The 14871-nt window shown below is 42.2% G+C and overlaps 1 protein-coding gene across 10 annotated transcripts in view; it reads right to left on the bottom strand.

Moving 5' to 3' along the window:
- The window catches only part of Fer (FER tyrosine kinase), a 308103-nt gene that overhangs the window by 110295 nt on the left and 182937 nt on the right, over positions 1 to 14871 (bottom strand). For all 10 annotated transcript variants that reach the window (XM_087565632.1, XM_087565634.1, NM_001395758.1 and 7 more), the window contains 3 exon segments: positions 9569 to 9625; positions 3465 to 3580; positions 1362 to 1456 (listed from right to left, as the gene is read on the bottom strand). In XM_087565632.1, the coding sequence (XP_087421758.1) occupies positions 1362 to 1456; positions 3465 to 3580; positions 9569 to 9625 (268 nt within the window).

Below are 14871 nucleotides of genomic sequence, written 5' to 3'. Positions count from 1 at the left end.
ACCTCATACTACCCTAGACCTCCGGTCTGCACCGACATAGATGTCAGTGTGTGTGTAAGTTTAGACACCCTAGTCTATATAATTATATATAAATGTTCTTTAAGTTACATGGAGTAAAATATAGACAGAACATATAGTTATGTGCAATTCTATCGTTCCTAAGTTGTTAGACTATGCTCTTCTGTGCACAGATCATGCAAAAAATACAGCACGCCTAATAGAGACAATGGCATTCTGACGAAGTTAGAGATAGTCTATGTGTGGTATACAGTTATGTTAATACCGAGAGGACTTCAGTAGCAAGCAAACTAGTGTGGTTAAACAGGAGGCTAAGCCTAAACAGGAGAAGCATTTCATAGGCCATTGAGAAAGGACCTACGGCATTGTTTACTCCAAGTGCTTTAATCAATCACATACTTTTCCTATTCCTTTAAATATCTTCCTGGACTCTGACCTCATAGGAAGCAATGAATATCCTAGTAAGAGCACCAGTGGAAGGGGAAGCCCTGGGTCCTGCTAAGACTGAATCCCCAGTGAACGTGATTGTTGGGGGGAGGGCGGCAATGGGGGGAGGATGGGGAGGGGAACACCCACCAAGAAGGGGAGGAGGAGGGATTGGGGGATGTTTGCCCGGAAACCAGGAAAGGGAATAACACTCGAAATGTAAATAAGAAATACTCAAGTTAATAAAAAAAATAAATTTAAAAAAAAAAAGTGAAGCACACACTGAAAGGGAAAGTGATACCCTGTTTGGTTATGAAGCACTGCAAACTGTCAAGGTCAAAGTTCAGCTCATTTGCCAACAACAGGAAGACAGAACACCAGAAAACAAACACCCCTGCCAGCCTGTGGTTGTCCACGCTTGTTGCTACAAGTCAAAGACGTGCAGACGTGAAGCTTCCCTGGCAGCTCACTCACGTATCAGCCACCCGAGAGAGAAGCACTAACTCCTACGTGACCGCAGAGTACTGGGAGATTTTTAACAAGAGAAGAGTATGGCGATGACATAGGAGTCACATAAAGGATCAAGTACCAGGTGGCACCAGCAGTGATGACAAGTCACACTGACGCTCAGTTTTTCTAAGCAGCTTTCCACACATAAACTTTATATATAACCGAACTCCATGTGTAACTACTCTCTAGTAAATCTGTCTCAAAAATGTTGGCTGACATTTTCTAGAAACTAGAAACATGTTATGGCCTATAAAAATATTGAGTATATAGGCAGGCTTTGTTATCAGGAAAATGTTATGCAAGACTCCTTGGAAACTTTACAAGGAAATATCAAAGAGACTGAATGTAAAAAGGCAATAAAACATGACATTAAAATGTCATCAAATAGATCTCTCAAATGGCATTACCTGGGACCAGTTCCATAATGATGTAGACAGGCTGTCTTTGTGTGCACACGCCTATAAGTTTGACAATATTGGGGTGATCATATTGCTTGAGAATTCTAGATAAGAAAAAAGTATATAAGTTTATCAGTTGAACAGAACAAAGTTTTAATTTATGATAATGAATAATGTATGCAATTAGAACGTACTTTAATTTCACGACTCAATTTTAAAGTATCAGTGTTTTCAGATCTGTTAAGTGGGATGCATATTGACAAGTACTGACGGACATGGGTGGAGCGTCACCAGTGCGAATGAGCTGAGCACCCTGAGATGCTGACGGAAAACTGGTACCCACTGCCAATGCTTAAGTGTCAGGCGCAGGAGGAAGGACACGTGGAGCTCACTTCAGAGCATCTAGTGTCAGTCAGTCCCAAGTCACCCCACACTGGGAGATCCTACACACATCGCTTTACTCCATGACTGGTTTCAGATGGCAGAAACATTTTTTTTTAAAAGGCTAATAAAAGAATCAAATAAACAGTTTCAACATAGGCTAAAGCTGACTCAGTGTGGAGTATTTCAGTAGAGGTTATAAAGTAAGAAACAACTGTTAGTGGGACTTCAAGCATGGGTTAAAATGGAACAAGTCCCTTAGATCCCTTTTACCCTGATATTATAAATCCACTCCCATGGAAAAATTGCTGCATTCTTTCCTATGAGGATGAAAGAAAAAAACTAGAGGAAAACTATGTTTTGTGCATATACAAATAAAGAACTCAACTCAAAGACAACCATTCTAGATTAAAAATATATTGTTATTTGTAAATGAAAATAAGCTAGGAAAAAAATCTAGAAATAAAGAAAATACTGTCAACAACTTAGTAAAATTTCTAATAAAATTGAAATTCAAGTTTCAAGGATATTTGACTTTAATATAAAATGTCCTCTGCGAGGCTGGAAGGTGGTAATAATACTGTGTAGAACGGCTAGCTATATGACACAACCATGTCTCTGAAGGAACACTCAAAAGCTTGGGTGGACAGAACTTACACTTCTAAATCAAACTCCATGATGTCAGGTTAAAGAAAATTAAATGTTTTAGCTTACAATAAGACAATCTTAAGTTTAAAAGTAAGAATAATGTCTGAAGCAATGTTAAACAGCTTTCACCCTAAGACTCCGTGGAGTTGTCCAGCAGCAGGACTGAGAACTCAGTTAAAAAGCACACCCGTCAGGAGTTCAGTACTGTGCACGGAAGACTGCCCTTTGTTCCTAGGACAGCATTCAAGTTCTTAATACTAAACCCGAATCTATGCCACAGATACTTCAGGCCACCACTGGTGACGTCGCTAAAAGATTCATGCCCCGAACTCAGACGCTCTCACTGCAGCTGTCCCTGTCCTCCCCGCCCCGCCAAGACCTCATTCACCTCCCACCCACATTCCTATGTAGCATATGCTGTTCAATTATATTTTCACTTTTAAATATGTAATTGGTATACCTGATTTTATAAATAGCAGACACGTTTTAATGATCTGCAGTACAGGGATAGTGGAGACGGACATTCCGTTTTAGTTGAGGATGCAATGTAAGGAGAGAAAGGGCATGCAGCACTTCTGAACAATGCCAGACACAGAGAAAGAAATCTGAGACTCTCAGAAAGGAATCCGAGTTATAGACAGTAAGAGGACAAGCTATTGAAATACAGCAAAAGGTGGATACCAGGTCTGTTATTTAATAATGTTCCATGGCAGATATAACTACAGCACTGCATAAACATATATGTGCGAGGAAATGAACAAGCAGCAGAGTTTTAAGGATATAGAGAACAGTTCCACTGTTGATACTCCATTGCTGTTTACCTGGTCTCCAGGCTAGCTCATGCCTGCTTACCTGGTCTCCAGGCTAGCTCATGCCTGCTTACCTGGTCTCCAGGCTAGCTCAAACAAGAAACTTCCCCCAACATAAAGGTGCCTACCCGGAAAGGCTCTAAAGGGCTGACTTCTGCTTTAGCAATCCCGGCTTAGGGGATGTCTTGAAACTTACCTCAATGGATTTAATACAGCAAAGTGACAAATATAATGAATTATGAGTACACATTTTACATAATTTTAAAGAACTCACTTGGCTTCCTGTAAAAACTTTATTTTTAGTTCCTGAGGCAGGTCTTCCTTGCACGTTTTAACAGCAACAGGGGTTTTATCCTTCAGTGTGCCCTTGTACACCTCACCAAAATTCCCCTGAAAATGAAAGCACAATCATTGTCTGCCATGTCTGACAGCACATAGAGCTTTGCTAAAATAAAAAAAGCAAAAAATAAAGCATTTTGAGTTGACCAAAGTACTGTGCTGCTTATTACAAATTTGGGGTTGTACTCTCTCCCCCATGGCACCTCCACATTGATCTTTGCTAGAGAAAACTTTGGTTATTCTAATGCTTGGCCTCAGTCAAAGGAGAACGCTACATCAGCCCTGCCTGGAGTGCATAGGTCTCCCCCACCGACTCCTTTTTATGCTCCAAGCACTATACTTTATTAAAGATCACTGTGATTAAAAGTAAAACAAAGACTCTGTGAGGGAAATGTTGGCATTGATTTTACCAACTACGTCTGCTGCCGTCTATGTCTGAGAGCTCCCCAGGGTGGAAGGGGGCTTACTCAAGCGTCTGCTCTACCAGAGGTGAGCCAACATTCTCCACACAGTATTTATCACACGCACAGACACTGCTCACTTTCCTCTACAGTTAGCATCTACTTTGATATATACTCCATTCAATGCATTTAGGAAGAGAAGAAATCCACACTACAGATCAATACGACTCACACCGTCTCGAAGAGCTCCTTCTTGAGTATTCCCTCAGGTTCTTATTACTGGCTTTCAACTGAAACTCCGTTCTTATAATCCCCAGCTTCAAGACTTTGTCGTCAGGTTGCTTCCACCCTCCCTCTTCATGGCTGTCACCTACTGGAAATACTTCCCTTGTTCCCTCTCGGTTTGAGCTCAAGTGTCACTATGACTCTACCAACTCTACGCAAACATGGCTAAAGACCTTCACATTGCTGACTGAATTAACTAAATTCATGAACAAAAACATCTTCAGGGGCCTTGCTGTGGCTGGGCCACTTTTTTCTAGATCATGTTCACTCCCGGAGTTTTGGATAACTGGTTTGCTCTCTACTCTTTGCAACATTCCCATCATCCTTAGCTGATGATGTTGGTTCCTACTTCTCTGAAACAGAAATAAAATAAGCCCCAAAGTCATCTGCACGGAGTTACTGTGACTCCCAGTCACACATCTGCCTACCATCTTCCCTCCTGAGTCATGATGGAGACACTGTGTGTACTAATGTTTCTCTGCCATCAGCAAGCATCTCCGGTTCTCCTTTGCTGTAGCAGTTCATACACTCTCAAGTCCTGAAGCCTTCCATCATTCCAGCTACAGACTAACGAGCCATCTGTTTTCCTAACACAGGATAAGTGTTTTGAGGTAGCCACCTGTTATTGGCTCCTTTTGCCACAGATCATCTGCGTTATAATCCTACGCCATCCTGATTGGGCTGTAACAAATTGTTGAGCCTTCTTAGCACTGGCGTCTTGCAAACCCAGTGCTGACTCCTTGCCAGCACCTGACCCCAGGCAGTATCTCCCTCCCTGCTTTAGCTTCTCCTATTCGCTTCTAGGACATAGTGACAGTTGCTGGATTTCTCCGTTCTTAATTGGTTACTTTTTCAACGTCCTTTGATGACAGCTTTTCCTTCCCCTAGGCTTTTGCACTGGAATAATCAGGGCTCAGTTCTGAACCCTGTTCTTTAACTCAGCCCACCCCCAACCACACTGATTATATTGTGGAACATTGGCTTGTTTAACCGTAGCACTTGATATTCAACTGGCTTTAACCATGCAAAAATCTAATAGATAAACTTGATGTATCACACACCTTTATTCTTGTTCCCAGAAACCTGCTACACAGAGCTGACTTCTGTCTTTTTCTCAATCCCCGCACCATCCATAAACACAACTGGTTCAACTTCAGATGATATCTAAATTCACCACCTCTCAGCTGCAGCCCCAGATCAGTTTTTACCCACCCAACTGCACTTGTCTTCTAAGCTTTCAACCCACAATGCTGAGGGCCATTTTCCCAAAGTGTACCTATTCTGCTCTACTGAAACCCCTCTGCTCAACTTCCCCTTAATAATAAAACTTAAGGTAATTTAATAGCCAGTCAGGCCCCATAGGATCTGCATCCTCACCACCTTACTGACTCCCTTCTCCTAAAGTATGAGCATCCTCACTGCCTTGCTGACTCCCTCCTATAGGATGAGCATTCTCACCGTGTTAACTCCTCCTATAGGATCAGCATCCTCACCGCCTTGCTGACTTCCCTCCTCCTATAGGATCAGCATCCTCACTGCCTTGCTGACTCCCTCCTCCTATAGGATCAGCATTCTCACCTTGCTGACTCCTCCTATAGGATCAGCATCCTCACCGCCTTGCTGACTCCTCCTACAGGATCAGCATTCTCACCTTGCTGACTCCCTCCTCCTATAGGATCAGCATCCTCACCTTGCTGACTCCCTCCTATAGGATGAGCATTCTCACCTTGCTGACTTCTCCTATAGGATCAGCATCCTCACCGCCTTGCTGACTCCTCCTATAGGATCAACATCCTCACCTTGCTGACTCCTCCTATAGGATCAGCATCCTCACCTTGCTGACTCCCTCCTATAGGATCAGCATCCTCACCTTGCTGACTCCCTCCTATAGGATCAGCATCCTCACCTTGCTGACTCCTCCTATAGGATCAGCACCCTCACCTTGCTGACTCCTTCCTATAGGATCAGCACCCTCACCTTGCTGACTCCCTCCTCCTATAGGATCAACATCCTCACCTTGCTGACTCCTCCTCCTATAGGATCAGCACCCTCACCTTGCTGACTCCTCCTATAGGATCAGCACCCTCACCTTGCTGACTCCTCCTCCTATAGGATCAGCATCCTCACCTTGCTGACTCCCTCCTATAGGATCAGCATCCTCACCTTGCTGACTCCCTCCTATAGGATCAGCATCCTCACCTTGCTGACTCCTCCTATAGGATCAGCACCCTCACCTTGCTGACTCCCTCCTATAGGATCAGCATCCTCACCTTGCTGACTCCTCCTATAGGATCAGCACCCTCACTGCCTTGCTGACTCCTCCTCCTATAGGATCAGCACCCTCACCTTGCTGACTCCTCCTCCTATAGGATCAGCACCCTCACCTTGCTGACTCCCTCCTATAGGATCAGCATCCTCACCTTGCTGACTCCCTCCTATAGGATCAGCATCCTCACCTTGCTGACTCCTCCTATAGCATCAGCACCCTCACCTTGCTGACTCCCTCCTATAGGATCAGCATCCTCACCTTGCTGACTCCCTCCTATAGGATCAGCATCCTCACCGCCTTGCTCACACTCGGCTTCTCTAGCTTCCTTACTTGTTTGGTCATGACTGTCTTTTGCTAGGGAGGTGACCCTCACTGTCAGTGGTCCTCATGGCTCACTGGTGTTTCTGGCAAGATTTTTTCAAAAGTAAGCATTTGAATAAGATTGGCCTGTACTTCCTTTTAAGAACTGCAACAATGACTGACAAGCAGGCCACACCTCGACCTTTTCCTTGGGACTCATTGCTCTCTAGCATTCCCTGTCTCTCCCTTGCTAGTCAGTGCAGCATTGTAAGCACACGGATTCTCTGCTTCTCTCTCTCTCTCTCTCTCTCTCTCTCTCTCTCTCTCTCTCTCTCACACACACACACAGACACACACACACACACAGACACACACGCACACATATACACACACATATACACACACACAGACACACACACGCACACAGACACACACACACACGCACAGACACACACACACGTGCACAGACACACGCACACAGACACACACACGTGCACAGACACATACACATATATATACACACACACATATACACACACGCACAGACACACACAAACACACATACGTGCACACAGACACACACACACGTGCAGACACACGCACACAGACACACACACAGACACACAGACACAGATACACAGACACAGACACACAGACACACACACACACACACACACACACACACACACACACACACACACAGCATCCAGGCGAGTATGTGATGTATCATAGGCGCCTCGTGAATGCTGGATGACTTAATGCAATTGTAGAGTAACTGTGGATTAAGGCTATGCTACTGAATAAAGAAGTTAGCTTCTGCCATTACTTAACAATTACTACTAAAAAAGTCTGGCTCTCTTAACTATTCATGCAATTGCAGTTTATAATAAATATTCAAAAAATAAAACACAAATGACAAATTATGTTCTAGTGTTGTAAAATACTAAAGTTATGCTAAATAACATCTCTTTGGAAGTATTATTTAAACTTACTGAGACTTTCATGCCTAGTCCTTCAAAAGTAATTGCTCTATGAAATACTCTTAGTAAGGCACACAATTCTCACGGAATAGTCATATTTAAAGTAAACGTCAAAAATTGCTAGAAAAAAACACACACATGCACGCACGCACGCACGCACACACGCACGCACCAGTTATGGCCATGTATGCACTTGGGAAGCTGGGGCATAAGGAACTCTGAGTTTGAGGGCACCCCAGTTAGAGAGCAAGTTCCAGGACAACCAAGGCTGCACAGGAGATCTGCCTCAAATCTAACAAATACAAAATTAGAACACTTTCTTTAACTAAAAATATTTTTGTTTAGTACTATTCATGGAAATATAGTCTATTTCAATGTTTTATATTTGAAATTTATCACTGAATTGCATTTTCAAGAAAATTGGCTTCTCTGTAGTGACTGTTCACCGAACTGCTGCTACTGGGTTGCCCCGAGAAACACTGTGATAATACTTAGGGCGATTTCCTTCAGAATTAGGACAGCACCTCAGAGCTTATGCCTCTTTTAGCTCGTGCTCTTTAGAATTAACTTACTAAAAATATATTAGCAAATAAAACCTGGTCTGCAATAGCAACTAGATGTTTCCACTTGGAAAAGGCTAAAAGTCCTGAAAGGGGAGGGCTTAACCAAAGACTTCCTTTTTAAGTTTACTAAAATAAACTCCACGATTTTTGAAAATTAGAAAAAGTGGTCAAATTCACTTTTGAATAAAAATGAATCACCATTTATCACTTAAAATGTTGGAACTCAGTTATGTCTAGCATTGATCCCTCATAAATTATATAAAAGCTCTCCCATAATAGCTGAATTTTTCACTTTTCGCAGTAAGTACCCCATGAACCAAAATTCAACTCAAATTTCATACAGAAGCGCCCACAGTTAAGTCCCTGACAAACTAATATTTATTTGCTGTAAGTTGAATGAAGATGGCTGGCAGATGTGGGAGGGGTCTGTGACTAATTATCAAATGCCCATCTTTATTGTTGGAAGGAATACATTTTAATGTGGACTACGACTCAGAGAAAACGCCCACCTGGATTACAGGAAAAGGGACTTTCACTCTGTAAGACTTGCTTTCACCCACCAATAACAGAGCTAGTTACAAAATAGGTTCTTGAAATGAAGCACTTCTTCACGATGTTTAAATAAACTTGTATTCACCCACCGCTGCCCCTCCCTTCTCTCATGTTTGAGGGAGTGCGTACTCCATGGCGCACATGTAGAGAGGTCAGGAATTGGGTCTCCCCATCTACCATGTAGGTTTCTGGTATTGAACTCAGGGACGAGGCTTTGTGGCAAGTACCAGTATCCTTACCCTCCGCAGCCTTTAGCACATCGTATTTATTTTATGATAAGGCAGGGTTCTGAACTCCCCTGTTATTTCAGGGAGCAGCTCTTTACTTGGTTCTCACTTGCCAGATAGATAGAACTGGAAGCGCAGTGGCCCTGGAGGCTCGTGTAAACCCTCGCTGCTGGCAGCTTCTCTCCTTCCTTCAATAGTTGGTTTTAATAAAGTCATGATGGCTTTGTGCTTCCTGGGGAAATGTACATGACTTTTGAAATTAAGAGTCATCACAAACCTTTCTAAGGACATCTCACATTTATCTCAGTGACAGAGATTTCTAGGAGATAGGATGACACTGTCTTCCTTGAGATTAATTAGTGTGCATGCACCCTGAAGTGTGATACAATAAGTCTTCAACGGCAATATGAAGTTCTCGTGAATAATATAAAAATTTCTTATTTAGCTTAGCTGATCACATACCTTGCCCAGTAATTCTCCCAATGAAACATCTTCATGATTGAGAACCCATTTCTTATCCTATAGTGAAAAGAAAGAAAAAAGATGCACCATTAATCCATGTAAAATACAGTTACTATAAATTCCTTTGAGGACATGAGTACATTCAACAGCAAATTAACAAGCTGTACTTCAACTTGATAAGGGTAGAGCTGAGAGAGTTGCTATACTGTCAGATATTAAAATCATTACTGTGCCAAAATTCCTTCAGATACTGCTGCCTCAAAACGATGCTAAAACTAACCCATAGGTAACGCGCAGGTGTGCTTTTCCCTCCCACAAAGCAAGAGCAGGCTACAGTCTTTCTAAAAATGCTGTGCTGTATATAGTATATCACAAGGTTTCACTTTACTTGTCTTCACTACACTCTTCCATGAAGCACACTCCTCAACACACGCGTGCGTGCATACACACACACACACACACACACACACACACACACACACACACACACACACTATGCCCTTAGGAGGGCCAAAGTGTCCTGCTGGAGTTAAGTAACTGCCTGTTTTTAGAAAAATTTTGTGGTTATAGTTTTTGTTAAAGTGTGGACTAAGAAGCAAACTCAAGTGGATGGTGAGAAGTCACATGGAAGGGGGATTACCTAACATCTTCTTGGCATGGCGGACACAATGCTCTTACTGCTGTCAGTGAGCGAGCAAGAAAGGCAAGGAACAGTGTTAGAGAAGACCTCAAGTTTCCTCCTCAAGTTTCCTCCACTCCCCTGAGGGAGCATCCTGAAACTCAGACATGGAATGAGGGAGAGGAGGTTAGGGAGCATGGATGGAGACCTCTTCCATCCATCTCTCTTTCTAAACATAGTCAGACTCTGGAGTGATGGTCAAGCACGTGCCCCCCCCCCCCCGTAAGGTGATTTCACCCTGCATTTCTGCTTTCTTCCTTTGCCCTTCCCTGTAAAGGGAAAGGGGGCTCCTGTAACTTTCTTCCGTCTAGAAGGAATAGAGGGGGCGGGGAGGGGAAAGTGCGTCTGAGTCCTTCCAGGCATGCGGCTTTCTCTCACACTGCAGGAGTGTTAATACTGAATGAGAGAAGGCCTGTGATAGAGCGGGGCCTGGGACCCAGCTCAGCAGCTAGGAGCACTTGGTCTTGCAGAGGACCCAGGTTTGGATCCTACCATGCTTCTAGCAGCAAACCACCATCTATAAGGGGATTTGATGCCCTCTTCTGGCCTGCAGATGTATATGCAGCAGAGCACTCATTAAATAGATAAAATTAAACAAAACAAAACAAAAACCATAGATCTACGGTTAAATTCTAATCATTAAGCTTGTCTGCTGTTGACGTCTCAAGACAACGGGCTAAGACATCTAATTTGTTTTTATTTTTTTTTTATTTTTTTTTTTTTTGCCAATGGTACTTTTAATATAAATGTATACAGTAAATTAATATAGAGCTGTTTTTTTTTCTTTTTTTAAACTTAATTAACTTGAGTATTTCTTATTTACATTTCTTTTTTTTTTTTTTTTTTATTAACTTGAGTATTTCTTATATACATTTCGAGTGTTATTCCCTTTCCCGGTTTCCGGGCAAACATCCCCCTCCCCCCTCCCCTTCCTTATGGGTGTTCCCCTCCCAACCCTCCCCCCATTGCCGCCCTCCCCCCATAGACTAGTTCACTGTGGGTTCAGTCTTAGCAGGACCCAGGGCTTCCCCTTCCACTGGTGCTCTTACTAGGATATTCATTGCTACCTATGGGGTCAGAGTCCAGGGTCAGTCCATGTATAGTCTTTAGGTAGTGGCTTAGTCCCTGGAAGCTCTGGTTGCTTGGCATTGTTGTACTTTTGGGGTCTCGAGCCCCTTCAAGCTCTTCCAGTTCTTTCTCTGATTCCTTCAATAGGGGACCTATTCTCAGTTCAGTGGTTTGCTGCTGGCATTCGCCTCTATATTTGCTGTATTCTGGCTGTGTCTCTCAGGAGCGATCTACATCCGGCTCCTGTCGGTCTGCACTTCTTTGCTTCATCCATCTTGTCTAATTGGGTGGCTGTATATGTATGGGCCACATGTGGGGCAGGCTCTGAATGGGTGTTCCTTCTGTCTCTGTTTTAATCTTTGCCTCTCCCTTCCCTGCCAAGGGTATTCTTGTTCCCCCTTTTAAAGAAGGAGTGAAGCATTCACATTTTGATCATCCGTCTTGAGTTTCATTTGTTCTAGGCATCTAGGGTAATTCAAGCATTTGGGCTAATAGCCACTTATCAATGAGTGCATACCATGTATGTCTTTCTGTGATTGGGTTAGCTCACTCAGGATGATGTTTTCCAGTTCCAACCATTTGCCTACGAATTTCATAAACTCGTTGTTTTTGATAGCTGAGTAATATTCCATTGTGTAGATGTACCACATTTTCTGTATCCATTCCTCTGTTGAAGGGCATCTGGGTTCTTTCCAGCTTCTGGCTATTATAAATAAGGCTGCGATGAACATAGTGGAGCACGTGTCTCTTTTATATGTTGAGGCATCTTTTGGGTATATGCCCAAGAGAGGTATAGCTGGATCCTCAGGCAGTTCAATGTCCAATTTTCTGAGGAACCTCCAGACTGATTTCCAGAATGGTTTTACCAGTCTGCAATCCCACCAACAATGGAGGAGTGTTCCTCTTTCTCCACATCCTCGCCAGCATCTGCTGTCACCTGAGTTTTTGATCTTAGCCAATCGCACTGGTGTGAGGTGAAATCTCAGGGTTGTTTTGATTTGCATTTCCCTTATGACTAAAGATGTTGAACATTTCTTTAGGTGTTTCTCAGCCATTCGGCATTCCTCAGCTGTGAATTGTTTGTTTAGCTCTGAACCCCATTTTTTAATAGGGTTATTTGTTTCCCTGCGGTCTAACTTCTTGAGTTCTTTGTATATTTTGGAAATAAGGCCTCTATCTGTTGTAGGATTGGTAAAGATCTTTTCCCAATCTGTTGGTTGCCGTTTTGTCCTAACCACAGTGTCCTTTGCCTTACAGAAGCTTTGCAGTTTTATGAGATCCCATTTGTCGATTCTTGATCTTAGAGCATAAGCCATTGGTGTTTTGTTCAGGAAATTTTTTCCAGTGCCCATGTGTTCCAGATGCTTCCCTAGTTTTTCTTCTATTAGTTTGAGTGTGTCTGGTTTGATGTGGAGGTCCTTGATCCACTTGGACTTAAGCTTTGTACAGGGTGATAAGGATGGATCGATCTGCATTCTTCTACATGTTGCCCTCCAGTTGAACCAGCACCATTTGCTGAAAATACTATCTTTTTTCCATTGGATGGTTTTGGCTCCTTTGTCAAAAATCAAGTGACCATAGGTGTGTGGGTTCATTTCTGGGTCTTCAATTCTATTCCATTGGTCTATCTGTCTGTCTCTGTACCAATACCATGCAGTTTTTATCACTATTGCTCTGTAATACTGCTTGAGTTCAGGGATAGTGATTCCCCCTGAAGTCCTTTTATTGTTGAGGATAGCTTTAGCTATCCTAGGTTTTTTGTTATTCCAGATGAATTTGCAAATTGTTCTGTCTAACTCTTTGAAGAATTGGATTGGTATTTTGATGGGGATTGCATTGAATCTGTAGATTGCTTTTGGTAAAATGGCCATTTTTACCATATTAATCCTGCCAATCCATGAGCATGGGAGATCTTTCCATCTTCTGAGGTCTTCTTCAATTTCTTTCCTCAGTGTCTTGAAGTTCTTATTGTACAGATCTTTTACTTGCTTGGTTAAAGTCACACCGAGGTACTTTATATTATTTGGGTCTATTATGAAGGGTGTCGTTTCCCTAATTTCTTTCTCGGCTTGTTTCTCTTTTGTATAGAGGAAGGCAACTGATTTATTTGAGTTAATTTTATACCCAGCCACTTTGCTGAAGTTGTTTATCAGCTTTAGTAGTTCTCTGGTGGAACTTTTGGGATCACTTAAATATACTATCATGTCATCTGCAAATAGTGATATTTTGACCTCTTCTTTTCCGATCTGTATCCCTTTGATCTCCTTTTGTTGTCTGATTGCTCTGGCTAGAACTTCAAGAACTATATTGAATAAGTAGGGAGAGAGTGGGCAGCCTTGTCTAGTCCCTGATTTTAGTGGGATTGCTTCAAGTTTCTCTCCATTTAGTTTAATGTTAGCAACTGGTTTGCTGTATATGGCTTTTACTATGTTTAGGTATGGGCCTTGAATTCCTATTCTTTCCAGGACTTTTATCATGAAGGGGTGTTGAATTTTGTCAAATGCTTTCTCAGCATCTAATGAAATGATCATGTGGTTCTGTTCTTTCAGTTTGTTTATATAATGGATCACGTTGATGGTTTTCCGTATATTAAACCATCCCTGCATGCCTGGGATGAAGCCTACTTGATCATGGTAGATGATTGTTTTGATGTGCTCTTGAATTCGGTTTGCCAGAATTTTATTGAGTATTTTTGCGTCGATATTCATAAGGGAAATTGGTCTGAAGTTCTCTTTCTTTGTTGTGTCTTTGTGTGGTTTAGGTATAAGAGTAATTGTGGCTTCATAGAAGGAATTCGGTAGGGCTCCATCTGTTTCAATTTTGTGGAATAGTTTGGATAATATTGGCATGAGGTCTTCTATGAAGGTTTGATAGAATTCTGCACTAAACCCGTCTGGACCTGGGCTCTTTTTGGTTGGGAGACCTTTAATGACTGCTTCTATTTCCTTAGGAGTTATGGGGTTGTTTAACTGGTTTATCTGTTCCTGATTTAACTTCGATACCTGGTATCTGTCTAGGAAATTGTCCATTTCCTGAAGATTTTCAAATTTTGTTGAATATAGGTTTTTATAGTAAGATCTGATGATTTTTTGAATTTCCTCCGAATCTGTAGTTATGTCTCCCTTTTCATTTCTGATTTTGTTAATTTGGACACACTCTCTGTGTCCTCTCGTTAGTCTGGCTAAGGGTTTATCTATCTTGTTGATTTTCTCAAAGAACCAACTTTTGGTTCTGTTGATTCTTTCTATGGTCCTTTTTGTTTCTACTTGGTTGATTTCAGCTCTGAGTTTGATTATTTCCTGCCTTCTACTCCTCCTGGGTGTATTTGCTTCTTTTTGTTCTAGAGCTTTTAGGTGTGCTGTCAAGCTGCTGACATATGCTCTTTCCTGTTTCTTTCTGCAGGCACTCAGCGCTATGAGTTTTCCTCTTAGCACAGCTTTCATTGTGTCCCATAAGTTTGAGTATGTTGTATCTTCATTTTCATTAAATTCTAAAAAGTTTTTAATTTCTTTCTTTATTTCTTCCTTGACCAGGTTATCATTGAGTAGAGCATTGT

This window comes from Rattus norvegicus, chromosome 9 (assembly GCF_021556685.1).
Source record: "Rattus norvegicus strain SHRSP/BbbUtx chromosome 9, alternate assembly SHRSP_T2T, whole genome shotgun sequence".
Classification (NCBI taxonomy): Eukaryota; Metazoa; Chordata; class Mammalia; order Rodentia; family Muridae; genus Rattus; species Rattus norvegicus.
This window is presented reverse-complemented; position numbering and strand designations above follow the sequence as displayed.